Source organism: Myotis yumanensis, unplaced genomic scaffold (genome assembly GCF_028538775.1).
Source record: "Myotis yumanensis isolate MYYU_CA2020_CCGP unplaced genomic scaffold, mMyoYum1.0.hap1 SCAF_1, whole genome shotgun sequence".
Taxonomy (NCBI): domain Eukaryota; kingdom Metazoa; phylum Chordata; class Mammalia; order Chiroptera; family Vespertilionidae; genus Myotis; species Myotis yumanensis.
In genome coordinates, this window is record NW_027223752.1 from 139,193,848 (window position 1) to 139,216,244 (window position 22,397).

Sequence of the window (22,397 nt, forward strand, 5' to 3'; positions counted from 1 at the left end):
GTTATGTCTGAAGTGAAAGAAGACCAAGACTTTGCTATGCAGATGAAAAAAAATATGACCCCAAATACCATGGATTGGAAATTAGGCATGTGGGGCATGCAGTAGGCAGATGATCAGTTATTCTCTCTCATCATTGATGGTTGCTTTTTTAATATTTTTATTGATTTTAGAGCGGAAGGTAGAGGGAGTGAGAGACAGAAACATCAATGATGAGAGAAAATCATTGGTTGGATGCCTCCTGCACATCCCCTACTGAGGATAAACTGGAATCAAACCCAGGACCCTCAGTCAATGCTCTATCCACTGAGCCAAACTGGCTAGGGCTCATCATTGATGTTTTTATCTCTTCCTATCCCTTTATTTCTGAAATCAATCAAATGTATTTTTTTAAAAAAAGGTTCTGTTCTCTGCTTCACTAATCTGCTACTGATTCTTTCTAGTGTATTTTTCATTTCAGATATTATATACTTTATGAGTGGTTATTTTATATGGTTTCTTTGTCCTTTTATATACTTGCTATTTCTTTGTTGAAGTTCTCACTACATTCCTTGATCATCCTTGTAATCATGTTCTTGAACTCTGTATCTGGTGAACATTTTTCCTCCATTTTATTTAGTTTGTTGTTGTTTTTTCTGAGTAATTCTCTGTTTGTGTTTTTGTTTGTTTTTTTGTTTTGACTTGGGTTATGTTTCTTTTTATTACCATTTTAGCTGCCTCACTGTACTTGTTTCTGTGTATTGGGTATATCTGCTTTGCCTCGCACTCTTGGTGTAATGGCCTTATGTATTAGGAGTCATGTGAGTCTCATTGGCATATTCTTTCTGATCACCTGAGCTAGGTGCTCCTGAAATGTCACTTGTGTGTGTTATTGTGTTAGGTGAGCCTGCCTTGGTAGAGTTTTCATTGCTGTTGGTCTGTTCATGGAAATTGGGCATTGTACCTACACCTCAGTTTAGTGATCTGAAAAGCAATCTTCCTTTGTGCCTTGTCTGTGGCAATGGTTCAATTAAAAAGCCATGATATGTCTGCTGTTACAAATACTTATAAAGAAACAAAGCCAAATCAAGACTTGTTCCACAAGCCATTATGTGCAAATAATTGCAGTGCTAATTATTGTAAAAGCATGGACTCTAAATTAAAAGATGAGAGTTCCTCTGCACTGCACAATGACAGAATACCTGGAGTACCTATAATAATAAAAGCGTAATATGCTAATTACACTGGACAGCCAAACAACCTTCTGAATGTCATTCTGGACCTCCTTCCAGATGAAGCTGCAGCAGCGGAGGCCAAGGAAGAGGTGGTTAGGGGTGATGAGGCAGGCAGGTGAGCATTTAGGGGCGATAAGGCAGGCATGCAGAGTGGTTAGGGGCGATGAGGCAGACAGGCTAGCGATTAGGGGTGGACAGGCAGGAAGATGAGCAGTTTGGGGTGATCAGGCAGGCATGTAGAGTGGTTAGGGGTAATGAGACAGGCAGGCAAGTGGTTAATGACAATCAGGCAGGCAGGCAGAGGGGTTAGGAGTGATCAGGCAGGCAGGCAAGTGGTTAGGGGCAATCAGGCAGGCAGGCGAGTGGTTAGGGGCAATCAGGCAGGCAGGCAGAGGTGTTAGGGGTGATGAGGCAGGGAGGCAGCCTGGTTAGGGGCAATGAGGCAGTCAGACATCTCCTGAGGGGTCCCGGATTGTGAGAGGTTACAGGTTGGGCTGAGGGACCCCCCTCCCCATGCATGATTTTCTTGCACCAGGCCTCTAGTATTTAAATGAAGAACTACAGCAAGATATACAAAGGCTTAAGAATGACATAGACATGGTAAAAGTAGAGAGCCTGGCTTGGAAAAAAGAGAAATTTCAACTTCAAAAAGAGGTATATTTTCACTTGCTTTTGTTCTCTTTACCAATTCTCTGATCCATTCTCATTTTCCACTACTAAAAAAAGTTTGTGTATAAAATGAGTTTGTCTAAATATGTAATTCTGCTGGAACCGGTTTGGCTCAGTGGATAGAACATCAGCCTGCGGACTGAAAGGTCCCAGGTTCGATTCCGGTCAAGGGCATGTACCTGGGTTGCGGGCACATCCCCAGTAGGAGGTGTGCAGGAGGCAGCTGATCAATGTTTCTCTCCCATCGATGTTTCTAACTCTCTATCTCTCTCCCTTCCTCTCTGTAAAAAAATCAATAAAATATATTTAAAAAAATAAATAAATATGTAATTGTATATTTAAGTAGATTCTATCAACTAAATAATAGTTTAGGAAAACATTCTCAAGTTTGTTTTTTAATTATGTCTCTCTGTTAGTCGTTCTTATGAATTGGGAAACTAAGTTAGCTTTGTACATGTGACCTTCTGAACCAGTGAAAGTATAAAGGAGATTGCTGAAAAAAAAAATGTAATAAGCACTAGAGTTTTGTTTTGTTTTAAGTCCATTGGTTTAAGTATAAATTATACCCCATAGCCTGGCTGGTGTGACTCAGTGGTTGAGCATTGACCCATGAACCAAAAGTTTCCTGTCTGGATTCAGGGTCAGGGCACATGCCTGTGTTATAGCTGGATTTTCAGTAGGGGGTGTGTAGGAGGCAGCCAATCAATGTTTATCACTCATCAATGTTTCTATCCCTCTCCCTTCTGCTCTCTTTAAAATCAACTTAAAAAAAAACACCCATAAATTGCATCCCAGAAACAATAAAATGGAAGGAAGTTATGACTGAGAGAAGGGATATAAACAAATAGCCCCAGCTAAACTCATCTATTTTTGTGCTATAGTGTGTGCAATCTTCGATGGTTTACTGAAAACCTTGGAACCTAGAATTCCAATATGATCACTTCAAGATATTTTTATTTTATTTTACTTTTGAGTTATTGTTTCTGTTCAATATTATTTTTATTAGTTTCACATGGACAGCATAGTGGTTATTCATATACTTTGCATCACAGTCCCCCCAACTTTGAAGTACCCACCTGCACTGTACCTAACCATTGGAATATTATTGCGATATTTTACTAACAAACATATATACTTTCATGTATATTTGTTATCACCACTCTCAGATGTGTTTGTTGAGTCAAACCTTTATGTTGTTTAATAAAGTATGATACTGCCATAAAAAAACAAAATCTTACCATTGTGACAGCATGGATAGGCCTAGAAGGGATTATGCTAAGTGTAATAAATCAGACAGAGAAAGGTAAGTTCTGCGAGAGTCCACAGCCAGTGTGGCTTTCGAGGGTTCTAAGGCTTGGAGGAAGAGCTGACGCACAAATGATACACAAGATGAAATATTATTTTTAATACCGGGATAACCAGAGGACAACTTAACCATAGCAGTCAAGTTCTCCCTGTTGCTCCTTTCCCGGCTGCTTTTATTAGCTAGAATACACAATTGCCTTTAGGAATGCAAACAGACATACCAATGGTAATTGTTTATTAAACAGTAAGATTGTCAGGTTTGGGGGAATTTTGCTTTAGGCCATTGAGTCAGCAGCAGGTAACAAAATGTAGATATTCATCCTGTGAATGTCAAAAGGAGTCCTGGTCAGCCTTCTGCCAGACTCCTCACATTTATATCTGTTACTGTTGATCTTGGTCTCCAGCAAAGTTCCATCTGATTTCACTTACTAGTATATATGGAATGTAGAAAGTAGAATAGATGATCTAATAAGTTTAAAACAGACTCATAGGTAACAGAGATCTGACTGAAGGATGCCAGTGGGAAGGAGGTTGGTGGACTGGGTCAAAAGTAAAGAGATCAACAAGTACAAATTGGTAGTTAAAGAATAGTCACAGGGATGCCAAGAGAATATAGTCAATCATGTTGTAATAAGCATGAATGGTGTCAGATGAGTATTGAAATATCAGGAGGATTACTTTGTAAAGCGTCTGATTGTCTAACTATTTGCTACACAACTAAAACTAATGCAAATAATGTTGAATGTGAATTGTAATGGAAAGATTAAAATATATAAAACCATAGAATACCAACCATAGAATACCTTCCAAAAATAAAAGCATAGCAATTATTATTTTTAAAAAATATTATTTATTTTTCTTTATTGATTAAGGTATTACATATATGTCCTTATTCCTCCATTCCCCACCCCCCCTCAAAGCTCATGCCCTCACCCCCCTGGTGTCTGTGTCCATTGGTTATGCTTGTATGCATGCATACAAGTCCTTTGATTGATCTCTCCCCTTTATTCCCACCCTCCCATACCTTCCCTCTGAGGTTTGAGCATCTGATCAATGCCTCTCTGTCTCTGGATCTGTTTTTGTTCATTAATTTATGTTGTTCATAAAAATCCACAAATGAGTGAGATCATGTGATATTTATCTTTCTCTGTCTGACTTATTTTGCTTATCATAATGTTCTCCAGCTCCATTCATGCGATTACAAATGGTAGGAGTTCCTTCCTTTTTACAGCAGCATAGTATTTTATTGTGTAGATGTACCAGTTTTTTAATCCACTCATCTCCTGATGAGCACTTAGGCTGTTTCCAAATCTTAGCTATTGTAAACTGTGCTGCTATGAACATAGGGGTACACATATCCTTTCTAATTAGTGTTTCTAGTTTCTTTTTTTAAAAAAATATATTTTATTGATTTTTCAAAGAGAGGAAGGGAGAGGGATAGAGAGCCAGAAACATCGATGAGAGCGAAACATCGATCAGCTGCCTCCTGCACACCCCCCACCGGGGATGTACCCGAAACCAAGGTACATGCCCCTGACCGGAAGCAAACCAGGACCCCTGAGTCCGCAGGCCGATGCTCTATCCACTAAGCCAAACCCATTCTGGCGGTATTTCTAGTTTCTTGGGATATATTCCTAAAAATGGGGTCACTGGGTCAAATGGCAGTTCCATTTTGTTTGTTGAGAAAACTCCGTACTATTCTCCACAGTGGCTGCACCAGTCTGCATTCCCACCAGCAATGAAGGAGGGTTCCTTTTTCTCCGCATCCTCTCCAGCATTTGCCATTTGTTGATTTGTTGATGATAGCCATTCTGACAGGTGTGAGATGGTCATTTTGATTTGCATCTCTCCGATGATTTGAGCATGTTTCCATGTCTCTTGGCTTTCTGTATGTCCTCTTTCAAAAAAATATCTATTTAGGTCTGTTTCCCATTTTTTGATTGGATTGTTTATCTTCCCTTTGTTAAGTTCTATGAGTTCCCTGCAAATGTTGGAGATTAAACCATAACGTTGGCAAATATGTTCTCCCATGCAGTGGGCTTTCCTGTTGTTTTGTTGATGGTTTCTTTTGCTGTGCAGAAACTTTTTATTTTGATGTAGTCCCTTTTCTTTATTTTTTCTTTAGTTTCCATTGCCCAATATCTTCAGCTATATAGGTGAAGATATTGCTTCAGTATATGTCTGATATTTTGCTGCCTGTGGATTCCTCTTAAGATTTTTATGATTTCCTACTTTATGTTTACATAAGTCCTTTATCCATTTTGAGATTATTTTTGTGTGTAGTGTAAGTTGTTGGTCTAGTTTCATTTTTTCGCATGTATCTTTCCAATTTTTCTAACACCATGTATTGAAGAGACTGCCTTTATCTCATTGCATGCTCTTGCCTCCTTTGTCAAATATTCATTGAGCATAGTGGTTTGGGTCAATTTCTGGGTTCTCTATTCTCTTCCATTGGTCTATATGTCTGTTCTTATGCCAGTACCAGGAAGTGTTGAGAACAGTGGATTTGTAATACAGCTTGATATCTGGTATTGAGATCCTCTTACTTTGTTCTTTTTTCTAAAGATTGCTGCAGCTATTTGAGGTCTTTTTTTATTCCAGATGAAATTTCAGAGAGTTTGTTCTAGTTCTGTGAAATATGCTGTTGGTATTTTAAGGGGGGGAGGTGCATTGAATCTATATATTTCTTTGAGTAGTATGGACATTTTAATGTTGATTCTACCAATCCAAGAACATGGTATGTTCTTCCATCTGTTTATGTCTTCCTCTATCACTTTTTTCAGTATCCTGTAGTTTTCTGAGTACGGGTCTTTTACCTCCTTAGTAAAGTTTATTCCTAGGTATCTTAATTTTTTTGGTGCAATGGTAAATGAGATTCTTTTTTTAATCTCTTTTTCTGAAAATTCACTCTTGGTGTATAAAAATGCCATAGATTTCTTGGCATTAATTTTGTATCTTGCTATATTGCTGAAATCGTTTATTAAGTATAATAGTTATTTGATGGAGTTTTTAGGGTTTTTTCTACGTAAAATATTATGACATCTGGGAATAATGACAATTTTAGTTCTTTTTTTCCAATTTGGGTGCCTTTTATTTCTTCTTGTCTGATCGCTATGGCTAGTACTTCCAGTACTATGTCAAACAAGAGTGGTGAAAGTGGGCGTCCCTGTCTTGTTCCTGTTCTTAGGGGAAATGTATTTAGTTTTTGCCCATTGAATATGATCTTGGCTGTAGGTTTGTCATATAAGGCTTTTATTATGATGTGTTATGATCCCTCTATTCCCACTTTGAGCAGTTATCATTTTGACATGTATGTTATTATCATACTAGAAACCCAGTACATGAATTCGTGCACCAATGGGGTCTCTTGACCTGGCCTGCAGGATCAGGCTGAAGCCAGATCTCTGAGATCTCTTGAGGGGTCCCGGACTTTGAGAGGGCACAGGCCAGGCCGAAGGACCCCACCAGTGCATGATGAGGGCCGAGGAGGGATCTGAGAGGTTGGCTGGCATGGGAGGGGCCGCAGGTGGTTGGCCATCCAGGGGGAGGGACCACGGGAGATTGGCCGGCCAGTGGGGGGGGACCACAGGAGGTTGGCCAGCCATGGGAGGTTGGCTGTGGGAGGATACTGACCAGCAAGAGGAAGTTCCTGCATTGAGTGTCTGCCTCCTGTTGGTCAGTGCACATCACAGTGACCAGTTGACTGGTCGTTCAGTCATTCAGTCATTTGTTCACTTAGGCTTTCATATATATAGATAAGTCACAGAAATTATTTGCAATCCTCCTATATAATAAAAGGGTAAAATGCAAATTGACCCTAACAGCAGAACAACCAGAATGACCTCTGGACCAGTCACTATGAGGCACACTGACCACCTCTTGGTCTCTTTCCCTGGCCAGCAGGCTCCAATTGCCTGATGGCCACCCACGGCAGGGGAGGGGCTGACGAGCTGGCGGGAATAGCCAACCTCTCAGTCCCTTCCCCCAGCCATCAGGCACTAATCACGTGATGGTGAATGGGGAATTGGCAGTGGGTGGCGGTGGGGGGTGGGGCCAGCTGCAGGAAGCTGGGGAAGATGCCCTGATCACAGGCCAGACCTTGGGACTGTACCTGCTCATGAATTTCGTGCGCTGGGCCTCTAGTATCTAATAAAAGAGTAATATGCAAATTAACCATCATTCTGTCACTCTGTCACAAAGATGGCAGCAGGCAGCCACAGAGCTGGAGTGAGCAGGAGGCTTGGGTTGCTCCCGGCAATGGAGGAAGCCAAGCTTCCAGCCGACCTGGCTGGGCCTGGGCTCCACTCAAGGCTACAAATTTTCAATTATAGAAGATAAATAAATCCCAGATACCTGCTGAAAAAATAAAGAAAAAAGGAGAGGCTGAGAGCTTGGGTTGCCGGGGGCATGGCCAGCCTGAAAACAGTCCTCAGCCCCTCACCCAGGCTGGCCAGGAACCCCAGTGGGGACCCCGACATTGAAGGGGGTGTGGCTAGCCTGAAAATAGCCCTCATCCCCTCACCCAGGCTGGCCAGGCACCCCAAGGGGACCTCCTCCCTGATCTGGGACACCTTTCAGGGCAAACCAGCCGGCCCCCACCTATGCACCAGGCCTCTATCCTATATAGTAAAAGGGAAATATGCAAACTGACCCTAACAGCAGAATGACTGGGAATCACTGGTCACTATTGTACACACTGATCACCAGGGGGAAGATGCTCAATGCAGGAGCTGCCCTCTGGTGGTCAGTGCGCTCCCACAGGGAGAGCTCTGTTCAGCCACAAGCCAGACTGATGGCTGCCAGCACTGCGGTGGTGGCGGGAGCCTATCCCGCCTCCTCAGCAGCGCTAAGGTTGTCTGACTGCAGCTTAGGTCTGCTCCGTGCTGGCAAGTGGACATCCCTCGAGGGCTCCCAAACTGCCAGATGGATGTCTGACTGCCACTTAGGCCTGTTCCCCCGGGGAGCAGGCCTAAGCCAGCAGGTGGACATCCCAAAGGGGTCTGAGATTGTGAGAGGGCACAGGCTGGGCTGAGGGACCCCCCCACCCTCGAGTGCACAAATTTTTGTGTACCAGGCCTCTAGTAAACTCAATATTTGTCTCTAAAGAAGAAAACTGAGTTTTGAGTTGGAAAGAGATTGAGATATTATGCTCCTTATAAGAAAAAGTGGATGCCACCTCTCATTACACTAGGCATTAAATTACTTTTCAAAAGTTATACCTAATTTATGTGATTAATTTGATGAGATTTTATGTTTATTTATCTGATTCAGCATTATAGAATTATATCCTTTCTTTTGGTGCCATAAAATGCTAGGTAATGCACCTTTAAGAACTTTGGACAGATCATTAAACCTTGGTTTCATTTCAGTTATCTGTAAATATGGGGCTAACATAAGTATATGTCTACTTGTATATCCTCTAGCTATAAGATTTTATAGTGATTGTTTGTGAAATTATGAAAGCATTACTTATTTTCCAGAATTATACATTAACTAACAATTCATTGATTTTACTCTCCTCCAGTGTTATGGTAAATTTTGGTTCATATATATTTTGAATACCACCACTTTTTGATACCCTCAAAGATCTTAGAAAAATTAGTTTTAAAAGGCGATGAGGGAAGGAATAGGATCCTGCAAAAAGAGGATATCTTCCTATTTGTTACTGATGCACAATGTCATATCCTCTAAATCTAGTGGGTAATGTAAGACCCAAGTGAGAAAGACAAAAGGGGCAAATTTTGCATATTTTGTCTTTTTATTTCCTTGTCTCTGTCAGATAAACATATAGGTCACATATATTATTTGTAATAAACTTAATATTTGTCTCTAAAAAAAACTGAGAAGAGAAACTGAGTTGGTTTTTTAATTTAAATTCTTAATTGTTTAAAGTATTACATATGTCTCCTTTTTCCCCCATTGACTTCTACTGGGCTGCGCCCAAGCCTCCCAGCACATACCCTCACCCCCCTACTGTCTGTAGCCATGGATTATGCTTATATGCATACATATATGTCCTTTGGTTGCTCTCTTACCTTCCCCCCCACACCTCCCCTGCTCTCCCTCTGAGGTTGTATTGTCTGTTCAATGCTTCTCTGTCCATGGATCTATTTTTGTTCATAAGCTGATGTTGTTCATTATATTCCAGAAAGGAGTGAGATCATGTCATATTTATCTTTCTCTGACTGGCTTATTTCACTTAGTATAATGCTCTCCAGGTCCATCTATGCTATTGCAAATGGTAAAAGTTTCTTCTTTTTTATAGCATCACTAGAGGCCTGGTGCATGAATTCATGCAGAATGGGGTCCCTTGGCCTGGCCGGCCGACTGGAACTGTCTTGCCCAGTCCCAATCAGGGCAATTGGGGCCATCTGTGTGTGTGTGTGGCAGGGGGTTGTATTGCGGAGGTTGGTCAGCCAGAGATAGGGGCCGATCGTGGCCATTGGTGGTGGGGTAGGGACACGGGTGATTGGCCGGCTGGGGTGGAGAAGAGGGACATGGGACGTTGGCTGGCCAGCCCCGTTGGGGGCCGGCCCATGGGGGGGCGGGGAGGGAGGGACCACAAGAGGTTGGCTCTGGGAGTGTACTGACCACCAGGGGGCAGCTCTTGCATTGAGTGTCTGCCCCCTGGTGGTCAATGCGCATCATAGCAACTAGTGGTTTGGTCACTTAGGCTTTATAGAAATATAAATAGAACTAGAGGTCTGATGCACAGAATTCATGCAAGGGGCTCAGGCCTCACAGCCCCACCTTTGTCCAGAAGGTTGTCCAGACTGTCATTCTGCTGTTGGTCTAATTAGCATATTAGCTCTTTATTACATAGGAATCCATTGTGTAGATATGCCACAGTTTTTTAATCCACTCACCTGCTGCTGGGCACTTAGGCTGTTTTCCAATCTTAGCTATTGTAAATTGTGCTGTTATGATCATAGGGGTGCATATATCCTTTCTTTTTTTTTACTTGAGGATATTTTTCCATTGATTTTTAGGGAGAGTGGAAGAGAGAGGGAAAGAAAGAAAAAACATTAATGTGAGAGAAACACATTGATTGGTTGCCTCCTGCACAAGCCCAGACCAGGGCCAAGGCCGGGGAGGAGAATGTAATTGATGTATGTGCCCTTAATTGGAATTGAAGCCAGGGCCGTTTGTTCCAAAGGCTGATGCTCTATCCACTGAGCCAAACTGGTTAGGGCCATACATCCTTTCTGATTGGTGTTTCTTATTTCTTGGGACATATTCCTAGAAGTGGGATTACTGAGTCAAATGGGAGTTCCATTTTTAACTCTTTGAGGAAACTCCATACTGTTTTCCACAGTGGCTGCACCAATCTACATTCCCACCAGCAGTGCAAGATGATTTCTTTTTCTCCGCATCTTCACCAGCAATTGTCATTGTTGATTTGTTGATGGTAGCCGTTCTGACAGGTGTGAGATGGTACTGCGTTGTTGCTTTGATTTACATATCCCAGATAATTAGTGACTTTAAGCATGTTTTCATGTCTCTTGGCCTCTGTATGTCCACTTTTGAAAAGTACCTATTTAGGTCCTTTGCCCAGTTTTTGATTGGTTCGTTTATTTTCCTTTTGTTAAGTTGTATGAGTTCCTTATAAATTTTGGAGATTAAACCCTTATCGTATATAACTTGGTAAATATGTTCTCCCACGTAGTGGGCTCTCGTGTAGTTTTGTTGATGGTTTCTTTTGCTGTGCATAAGCTTTTTATTTTGATGTAGTCCCATTTCTTTATTTTCTCCTTAGTTTCCATTGTTCTAAGAGTTGTGTCAGTAAAGATATTGCTATGCCATATGCCTGATATTTTGCTGCCAGTGGGTTCCTCTAAGATTTTTAAGGTTTCCCATTGTGTGTTTAACTCCTTTTTTCATTCTGAGTTTGTTTTTGTGTATGCTATAATGTGGAGGTCTAGCATGTATCTGTCCCATTTTCCCAACACCATTTATTGAAGGGACTGCCTTGACTCCATTGTATGCTCTTGCCTCCTTTGTCAAATATTCATTGAGCATAATGGCTTGGATTGATTTATGGATCCTCTGTTCCATTCCACTGGTCTATATGTTTGATCTTGTGCCAGCACGTGGCAGTTTTGAGAACAGTGGCTTTGTAATATAGCTTGATAGTTGGTATTGTGATCCCTCCAACTTTGTGCTTCTTTCTCAAGATTGCTGTGGCTATTTGGGGTGAGAAAACTGAGTTTTAAGGAACGTTTCAGATGATATGTGAATAGCAGCACAAAATTAAGAAAGCTCTTTGAGAAAACTTGAAAAATTCTGCTTCTTTATTAAAAAAGAAATGAAGCAGAATTTATAACAATTTTAATGATAAAATTAAACATACAAAATACTTTTATTGATTCAAGTCATAGCAACTAAACTAAGATTCAAATGATCAAATTAATGAAGTATTTTTAGTTAATAAAGTAATAACAATATCCTTAATATCCAACTTTCATCAAAGGTTGAAGAAAAAAAGGAGCAGAAAGTCAGTAAAAGGGAAACATCCAGAAACATGTACGATGGTGCTGATGACAGTGACAGTGGTGGATTGAGTCAGCAGAGCAACAGTGAACAAACTGATAAGCACCAGGTTTCTATTATGGAGAATGAAGAGTCTGACAGGTAAGCCTACAGCAGTACTTAGCAGTAGGTAATCTTTCTTTTCCTATAAACAAATTCCAACTTGAGCTAATATTCCTGATTACCAAATTTTTTATTTTTACTAGACAGAGCGAACCTTGCTTGTAATCAGAAAGATGCAAATCAACGAACAATGAGATACCATTTCTTGAACTAATAATGATAATTATTTTATTAAAGAAAATAAAAACCAGAATTGGCACTTGGGAGGAAAAGGCATTCTCATGCACTCTCGGTAGATGAAATTGGCACTTTTTTTTTTAAGGGAAATTGAACAAGTTTTGAAATTTCAAGTATTTCATTCCTTTATCCCAATAGCTTCACTTCCAGAACTAGATCCTACAGGAAAACATGACTTGTATAAACACACACCTACACATTCAAAGGACATTAATTATATATTATTATGTACATAAAACATACAGTAGGACAGGAGGATTTCTTGCTAGATGAAAATCCTCCTCTATCTATCTATAGATAGATAGATAGATAGATAGATAGATAGATAGATAGATATAGATAGATAGATATAATATGACATAGATGTTCAAGATATATAATATACACATATGCATTAAGGATATTTATATAAATGCTACAAACATATGTATGTATGCTAAGGATATTTCTTACAACATTGCATACCAAAAAGTTGCAGATAGTGTAAATACCTATCTATAAGGAAATGCATTATTATACCTACAAAATAATGTAGTATGTAGCCAGTGGAAAAAAATGAAGGTAGTTCTGGTCTACAGTATAATGATTGTTTCACAATGGAAATGTATTTAAAGCATTGGGTTTATATCATGTCTTCAGCAAATTTTGTGAGAATACTTTTAATATCTGCTCAAGTATAAAAGGAAGTCATATACAACACTGTCACTCTACTTTGTTTCTATCTAAATTGCTAGATACTAGTTTTTTGTGTTTTGTTCCTAATACCGGAGTGCTCAAATATTGGACACTCAAATTAATAGGAAAGCCCAGGGATTTTCACAAGGCAGTTTGTTCCATGTCTTATCCACAAAGTAGAGGCCTGGTGCATGAAAATAATGCACTCGGGTTAGGGGATCCTTCAGCTTGGCCTGCAGCTATGGGGAGCAGGCCTAAGCCATCAGTTGGACATCCTTAGCCCTGCAGCGGAGGCAGGAGAGGTTTCTGCCACCGCCGCTGTGCTCACCAGCCATGTGCCATGCTTCTGGCTGAGTGGCACTCCCCTGTGGGAGCGCACTGACCACCAGGGGGAGGCTCATGCATTGAGCATCTGCCCCCTGGTGGTCAGTGCATGTCATAATGACTAGTCGTTTGGCTGTTTGGTCAATTTGCATATTAGCCTTTTAATATATAGGATTTCGATATATTGAGTAAAATCTATTAAAACACATCATGAGTCTAATCTGCTAGACGAGGGGTAGACAGACCTTTTCTGTAAAGGGCCAGATAGTCTTTAATACAGTCTCTATGAACCATCAGGTCTCTGAAATCTGTCATAGACACTAGGTAAAGGAGTGGGATTGGCTGTGTTCCAATAAAACTTTATTTACAAACACAGGCTCTGGGCTGGATTTGGCCTGCAGGCATTCGTTTGTTGACCTTTGCATTATAAACCAAGGTGTTTCTAATGTAGTGAATATTCTTTTTGAAGGTATGCATGCATACTTTTATCTTTCCTTTTTAAGAAGAATGCATTTCAGTATGCACCACACACATTTTGTCAACAGGGACATCATATTACACAATTGACAAAAATTCAGTTTGTAAAGTAAAATTATTACCTGCATGTTCCCCCTTTATTTATGTTACACAATTTAAAGATGACTAACTACAGTGTACTTTGTACATTTGAGTAGTGTAACATATTCTAGGATTGGATGATTTTCATCTAGCAAGAAATCCTCCTGTCGTCTTAGTAAACACGAGAAAATGATAATCAGGTTATATAATATTATATATCTAGCAACATTTCATGAGATCTTCTAGTTGTATAATTTTGTGAATTTCTTTTTTTAATTCTTAGCCTGAAATGTTTTAAACCAGTTAGTGACACAAGTATGTAATGAAAAAATTTTTAAGTATTACAAAAATGCTTCATAGTCACTATGAAAGGATTGAAAGTGACAGCTAAACATGAAGATGATGAGATCATCCAAGATTGTGCCATTTAACTACAAAGTCCTGAAAAAAGAAAAGGTCTATACTCACTGATTCTAATTTCCCTCCCATGCTCTCTTGAACCCACTCACATAATTTTTAGTCCCACTTCTTCTGAAAAATTGTTTTTCTCAAGGTTAGTACTTATTCTCCTCTAATAAATCTAGGGATAATGTTTTATACCTGGCCTTACCTAACCTATCAGCAATATTTGAACCAAAGAAAAACTTTTTTCATTCATCTTTCAGGACTTTGAGTTTTCAGGGGGTTCAAACAGACTAACTCAGTTTCCCCCATGCCCTTTCTAGTCTGTCTTTCTTAGTCTGTTTGGTTTCTCCTCATCTCCCACCTTTTACACATTCAGGTGTCCCAGCATTCAGTCCGTGGTCATATTTCTCATGACTTTTATTATCTAATATATACTAACTAGAGGCCCAGTGCAAGATTTCGTTCATGGGTGGGGCCCCTCTGGGTGGACTGCAGGATTGGGCCAAAACCCGCAATCTAATGCTGCCTGCAGCTCCTTCCTGTTGCTCCCACTCATCCCGGCCCCACTGTGCCTGCTGCGGGCTCACCTCCAGTCAGTCCCATGAGTCCTGCATCTGGCACCCTCTTGAGGGGTGTGGCCTGTGGGATCGAGCTGAAACTGGCTCTCCCTTCACCCCCTGAGGGTTCCCAAATTTCAAGACGGCACTGCCCAGGCTGAGAGACCCCACCAGTGCATGATTGGGCCTGGGAGGGACTGTGGGAGGGCTCCAGGGCATGTCCAGACGTGTCTTGCCCAGTCCCATCAGGGCCAGCTGGCTGAGAAGAAACCGCGGGAGAGCTCCAGGGTGTGTCTGCAGCAGTTGACAGTTGACAGGTCTCTGGATGACTGAACACTTAGCATATTAGGCTTTTATTATATAGGATTAGATACTAGCCTAAAAGTCTATAAAAGTTACCAAATAATTTAATTTTCAAACAAAATCATAACTACTTGGATTATCACCATTTTCTACTATCCTATCTAATAAAAGAGAAACATGGTAATTAGCTGTACCTCCGCTACCCTTCCCAATGACTAATCAGGGTGATATGCAAATTAACTGCCAGCCAAGATGGGGGCCAGCAGCCAGGCAGCTTGAAGCGAACATGAGGCTTGCTTGCTCACTGACGGAGGAAGCCAATGTTCCCCGCCTGCCGTTGCTGGCCTCTGAGCTTGCAGTTTGAAACATTGTTACAAATATAGAAGTTAACAAAACCCCAGAAGACTGCTTTCAGCAGGCAGGGATCTCAGAGCTGGAGTTGAAACAGTGTTTCGATTATAGAACCCAAACAAACCAGATACCTGCTTTCAGCAGCTGAGGTCTCAGAGCTGGAGCCAAGCCTCAGAGCTAAAGCTGGCCCAGAATAAAAAAAAAAAAAGAAAAAAAAAAGGACAGGTTGGGAGCTTCAGTCACCCACCAGCCTGAAAACAGCCCTCAGCCCCTCACCCAGACTGGCCAGGCACCCCAGTGGGGACCCCCACCCTGAAGGGGGTGTGACCAGCTGTAAACTGCCATCATTCCCTCACCCAGGCTGGCCAGGCACCCCACTGGGGACTCCCACCCTGATCCAGGACACCCTTCAAGGCAAACCATCCGGCCTCCACCCATGCACCAGGCCTCTATGCTATATAGTAAAAGGGTAATATGCCTCCCAGCACCAGGATCAGCGGAGCCCAGAGGACTCCCGGAACTGGGATCAGCGTGACAGGGGGCAGCACCCAAACCCCCTGATCGCCCTGCGGCTCTGTGTGTGACAGGGGGCGGGGCCACATCATCCCTATCCGCCCTGCTCTGTTCTTGACAGGGGAAGGCGCCCCAACCCCCTGATCAGCCCTGCTCTGTGGGTGATAGAGGGTGGAACCCCCCCCCCCCCCCCACGGGCCCTGCTCTGTGTGTGACGGGGTAGAGCCATAACCTCTCCATCGGCCCTGCCCTGAGTGTGACAGGGTGCAGCTCCCCAACCCGCTGATCTGCCCTGCTCTGTGTGTGACAGGGGGGCAGTGTCCCAACTCCCCTATCGGCCCTACTCTGTGAGTGACAGGAGGAGCTGCTCAACCCCCTGATGGGCCCTGCTCTGTGCATGACAGGGGGGAGATCCCCAACCCCCTGATGGGCCCTGCTCTGTGCGTGACAAGGTACAGAGCCCCAACCCCCTGATTGGCCCTGCTCTGTGCATGACAGGGGGTGGCGCCGAAAGCTCCCCATCGACCCTGCCTTGAGTGTGACAGGGGGCGGTGCCCCAACCCCCCAATCGGCCCTACCCTGAGCATGACTGAAGGTGGCATCGCAACCTCCCGATATGCCCTGCTTTGTGCATGACAGAGGGCGGCACCCCAACTCCCCAATCAACCCTGCTCTGAGCCCGACCAGGGGCTGCACCTAGGAATTGGGCCTGCCCTCTGCCACCCGGGAGCAGGCCTAAGCCAGCAGGTCATTATCTCTCGAGAGGTCCCAGACTGCGAGAGGGCATAGGCCGGGCTGAGGGACCCCCCTTCCCTCCGGAGTGCACAAATTTTTGTGCACTGGGCCTCTAGTCCTATATAATAGAAGCCTAATATGCTAAGTGTCTGGTCAACTGGTCGTCTATTCAATCAATCAAAGCATAATATGCTAATGACATGCTAAGGCCATTCAACTGCTCACTATGACATGCACTGACCACCAGGGGGCAGATGCTCCAACCTGTAGGTTGGCTTGCTGTTCAGGTCCAGCTGATTGGGACTGAGTGACATGGGCCAAACATGCTCTGAAGCTTTCCCACAATTTCTCTCTGCCTGGCTAACCTTTCATGTCGCTCTCACATTTCCATTATTGCACCTGTGGGGTCCCTCGGCCTGGCCTGCACCCTCTTGCAATCAGGGACCCCTTAAGGGATGTTGGAGAGCCGGTTTTGGCCCGCTCATGCAACCCAGGCTGAGGGACCCCGCTGGTGCATGAATTCGTGTACCAGGACTCTAGTATATATATATATATAAAATGATATGTGAGTATTTTATTTTTTCCAATTTCTAATTTTTTCTAGTTTTTTGAGATATAATTGACAGATATCATTGTATATGTTGAAAGTATACAATTCTGTTCATTTTATACACTTTTAGGTTGTTATACTAGAGGTCCAGTGCATGAAATTCATACACGGGTGAAGGGGGAGGGGTCCATCAGCCCAGCCTGCACTCTCTCCAATCCGGGACCCCTTGGAAGATGTCCAACTGACTCTCACAATCTGGGACCATTGGCTCCTAACCACTCACCTGCCTGCCTGCCTGATCACTCTTAACCCCTATGCCTGCTAGCCTGATTGCCCTACCTGCATGCTTGATCACCCCTAACTGCTCTCCTGCTGGCCTGTTCACCCCTAACCGCCTCTGCTTTGCCCCGCACCTAGGACCCAGGATTCCCTCATCTGGCCAGTTGTAGGCACTTGGGACACAGAATTCCCTTCCTCTGACTGGCCACAGGCAACCAGGAACTGGGCTGGGTTCACCCAGGCTGGCTGCAGCCACAGGGGACCATGGGCGGGTGGCTTTGCCTGGTAGGCAGCCACGGCCGCCCGGGACTCTGGGGTTGACAGCTTGTCCCTCTCCCAGGCGGCAGGCACAGGTGCAGCTGCTGGCACCAAGGACTGTGGGGCTGGTGGCTTGTCCCACTCCCAGGCCACAGCAACAGCCCCTGGCACCTGGGACCATGGGGCGGGCAGCTTGTCCATCTCCCAGGCCCCAGCCTGACTGGTCTCCATTTCTCTCTTGTGAGCTCATTTGTGCCTGGCTGGTCCCCATTCCTCTCTCAGGAGCTCATTTGTGCCTGGCTGGTCCCCATTACTCTCTCCCGAGTGTTCAGTGTCTGAACAGCTCCAGTGCAACAGCACAAGGGCATGAGGGCATGAGGGCGTGATGACCATTTGCATATTAGCTCTTTATTAAATAGGATTAGAGGCCCAATGCATGAAAATCATGCATGGGAAGAGGGTCCCTTCAGCCTAGCCTGCACCCTCTTCAATCTGGGATTCCTGGGATCAGGCCTAAACTGGCAGTCAGACATCCCCCTCACAATCTGGAACTGCTGGCTCCTAACTGCTTACCTGCCTGCCTGCCTGATCACACCTAACTGCCCCGCCTGCCAGCCTGAACACCCCTAATCACCTCTGCCTACAAGCCTGATCGCCCCTAACTGACCTCCCTGTTGACCTGGTCACCCCCAACTCCCCCTCCCACAGGCCTGGTTGCACTTTACTGCTTCCCCTGCTGGCTTGGTTGCCCCTAACTGGCCCCCCTCAGGCCTGATCGCCCCTTACTGCCCTTCCTGCAGGCCTGGTCACCCCGAACTGCCTTCCTTTGCTGGCCAGGTGGCCCCTACTGCCACCCCTTGCTGGCTTGGTTGCTGCTCACTGCCCCCTCTGCGGGCCTGGTCGCCCCACACAGCTTGCTGTTCAGTTGTTTGGTCGTCCCTCACTAACACCCCTGTCAACCTGGTTGCCCCACGCAGCCTGCTCTTCGGACATTTGGTCATCCCTCACTAATCCCCCTGCCAGCCTGGTCGCCCCATGCAGCCTCCTGTTCGGTTGTCCATCGAGTTGTTTGGTCTTGATGTCTGGCTTTTTATATATTATTAGAGGCCCGGTGCACAAAAATTTGTGCACTCGGGGGGTGGGGGGAGGGGGGTTTCCAGCCCGGCCTGTGCCATCTCGCAGTCTGGGGCCCCTCAGGAGATACAACCTGCTGGCATAAGCCTGCTCCCGGGTGGCAGAGGGCAGGCCCAATCCCTAAGTGCAGCCCCTGGTCAGGCTCAGAGCAGGGCCGATTGGGGAGTTGGGGCGTCGCCCCATCATGCACAGAGCAGGGCAGATCGGGAGGTTGCCATGCCACCCTCAGTCACGCTCAGGGTAGGGCCGACTGGGGGGTTGGGGCACCGCTCCCTGTCACACTCAATGCAGGGTCGATGGGAAGGTTGCGGCACCACCCCCTGTCACCCACAGAGCAGGGCCGATCAGGGGGTTGGTGCGCCACACCCTGTCAAACATATATACATACCACATCTTCTTTATTTGTTTATGTATTGGTGAACACTTAATTTATAAATTTTGCTATTGTGAATAAGGTTGTAGTGAACATGGGAGTGCAGCTATCTCTTTGAGACAGTGATAAAATATGTATGACTGTTCTATAAATGTTTGTTATGTCCATTTGGTCTGTTTTGTTCAAGTTCAACATTTCCTTGTTGATTTTGTGTCTAGTTGATCCTTCATGGCTGAAAGTAGAGTATTGATTCCCCCTACTATTATTGTATTGTTATTTATTTCTACCTTTAGTTCTGTTAGTATTTATTTAATATTTTAGGGTAACCAATGTTGAGTACATACATATTTACGATTGTTTTATCTTCTTTATGAAGTAACCCCCTTATAAAAGACCTTCTTTGTCTCTTGTTCCAGTTTTTGGATTAAATTCTGTTTTGTCTGATACAGGTATAATTACAACTGTTCCCATTTGATTTCTACTTGCAAGGAATATCCTTTCCATCTCTTTGTGTTGAGCCTTTAAGTATCTTTAAGAATGAATTGAGCCCTGGTCTGTGTGGCTAGGTTGATTGGAGGGCCATCCATTATAGCAAAAGTTTATAGGTTCATTTCCAGTCAAGTTTGATATCTGGTCTGGATATGAATGGGAGGCAGCCAATAAATACATTGGCTGCCTCACATTGATGTTTCTCTGTCTGTCTGTCTGCCTGTCTTTGCATTTCCCTCTTTCTAAAACCAATGAGCATATCCTCAGGTGAGGATTAAAATGTTTTAAAAAAATGAATGAATTGAGTCTCTTGTAGGCAGCATATAGTTGGTTCTTATTATAATCCATAAAGTCATTCTATGCCTTTCTCTTAATTGAATTTATTGAGGTGCCTTTGGTTAACAACATTATACAGGTTCCAGTTGTGCAGTTCTATAGCACACTCTCTGTCCACTGCATTGTGTGTTCATTACCCCGAGTCATCCTATGCCTTTTGATTGAAGTCAATCCATTTACAAAGTAATTATTGACAGGTAATGACTTACAATGCTCTCTTGTTGTTTTCTGGCTGTTTTGCAGTTCCATTGCTCCATTCTCCCTCTCTTGTTGCCTTGCTCTGTGAACTGAAGATTTTCCATAGTGTGGTTTGATTTCTGCTCTTTATTTTTTGTGAATCTGCTGGAGGTTTGGCTTTGTGGTTACCATGAGGTTTACACAAGACATCACCCTATATAATAAAGAGCTAATATGCTAATTAGACCAAACAGCAGAATGACCGTCCAGACGACCTTCCAGATGAAGCCGTGGCTGCAAAGGGGCTGCGAGGGTTGAGCCCCTTGCAAGAATTTTGTGCTTCGGGCCTCTAGTATAAATATAACAGGCTATCTTATGTTGATCACAGGTTTGGTTATATTTAACTGCAGATTCACCTTAAGAGAAGAAAAAGAGAAGAGAGGAAAAGCTAATCTGTTATGTGAGAAAAATAGGGTGCAGTTAAGAAAGAAAGAAGAGCACTCTATTAAAGAAGTTGAAATGAACCCACAACTTGAAACCACTATTAGAACACAAAACATCACATTGGATATTATAACAGAGAATGAGGTAAATTTATCTTTGGGAAAAATCTCTTATATCTAACAGTACTTCATCAATATTTATATCCCTTTAATTTTAATGTATATTATTATGTTTAAAGCAAATCCAAAAATGTCATCTCATTCAAAACCTGAATTTTGGCCAAAACCAGTTTGGCTCAGTGGATAGAGCATCGGCCTGCCAACTGAAAGGCTCCAGGTTCGATTCCGGTCAAGGGCATGTACCTGGGTTGCAGGCACATCCCCACATCCCCAGTAGGAGATGAGCAGGAGGCAGCTGATCGATGTTTCTCTCTCATAGATGTTTCTAACTCTCTTTCTCTCCCATCCTCTCTTTTTAAAAATAAAACAATCAATAAAATATATCGTTTTAAAAAAATCTGAACTTTGACATTTATGACTAAAATTATTAATTTGTTACTAGTCATGGCATGTAACAGATGATCTGTGTTTGTTTTTTAAATGAAGAAATGGAAAATAAATTGAGCTTATTCATTAACATAAATGCTAATTTTGGCTTTTAAAAAATGTTAACATACAGGCTAAATTGCCTTGAGACTGTGATAGAACTATTCCAATGTTCATAAAGAAATTTTATTTCAGAATACTGTATTTTTGCTCTATGACAAATGCGGTAATCACTTAAAATTTGACTTTTTCATGGAGAGGAAAAATCACTGTGCTAAAACAGGCTACTTCCTTTTCACAGTTTGTTTAAGGTACTGCTCTTAAGCTTCGGTTATATTTTTTAATGGTATGAGACCAAAAACTCAATGAAATGTGTCCCTGGGTTGTAGAAGAGTGAGATTACACTCAGAGCCAATTTTCTCCAGAACAGAATGCCAGAATATTACAAGATGGAATTCTGACCAAACACCTTTGCAAACCAAAAGAGATAGAAATAGCTCATAAGAAAGTGAATTCTGAGATAGCTTATTTAGTCATTTTCAAATGTGTGTGAGTATGCATGGGTGTGTATATATTTAAAAAAACAATACTGTACATATGGAAACTATAGAGGATTTAGAAAATGTGTGTGTGTGTGTGTGTGTGTGTGTGTGTGATAGGGGTGACATTTTGGGTCCATTAGATAAAATGATATTGTTAATTCAAATCCATTTGCCTCCAACAGTCAAGTAGTGACTTCACAATGGCCTCATCCTAAGGGGAGGCTTTTAATATTTTCTGTAGGAATCAATGTGTTGTCCATGATCTCAAAGATATTGTTACTAACAACAGATATTCCAAATTTGGGCAATGATTTTATTTCCTTGATATATCAATAAAGAGGCTAGTTTTCACTTCCACTGAAGGAGGGTATAACCAGTTCAAAGATGTTATTTTAGATGTCATTCTTCTACGTTTGAGAAAAGTAACACTTTGCTCTAAGTAGCATCCCATTTTAATACATAGGACTTCTGAAAAGAATGGTATGCTGCAATATATACTTAGTGACAACTTATTGATAAGTATCTTATTCCTACTAAAGTAGTTCAGTGTATTCCCCCCCCAACACACACATTTCACATTTAATATTACTTTAAACATCATGAACAAGAAATGAAAGTTATTGCATCAACAAAAAAACTCATGATTTTCTAAGAAGACTCTGTAAACTTCACTTATTCATCATTTGTTTTTTGAAACATAGGCTTCTTTTGTGTTTTTATATCCACACTGGAGAGGAACTATGGACTGGTGTAAGAGCAGGAATTGTGGAGTCTGAAAACCTGGGGAAAATCCTGAAATTGTTTATCTTTTAACCCCTCCATTCCAGATTGTGAT

General features: G+C 42.8%; 1 protein-coding gene across 1 annotated transcript in view; it reads left to right on the forward strand.

Moving 5' to 3' along the window:
• Positions 1–22,397, forward strand: part of LOC139021729 (ankyrin repeat domain-containing protein 26-like) — a 109,737-nt gene that overhangs the window by 53,812 nt on the left and 33,528 nt on the right. Inside the window, exons 11-12 of the mRNA XM_070432274.1 lie at positions 11,656–11,816; positions 20,442–20,619. Of these exons, the coding sequence (XP_070288375.1) occupies positions 11,656–11,816; positions 20,442–20,619 (339 nt within the window). The remainder of the gene's footprint in view (positions 1–11,655; positions 11,817–20,441; positions 20,620–22,397) is intronic.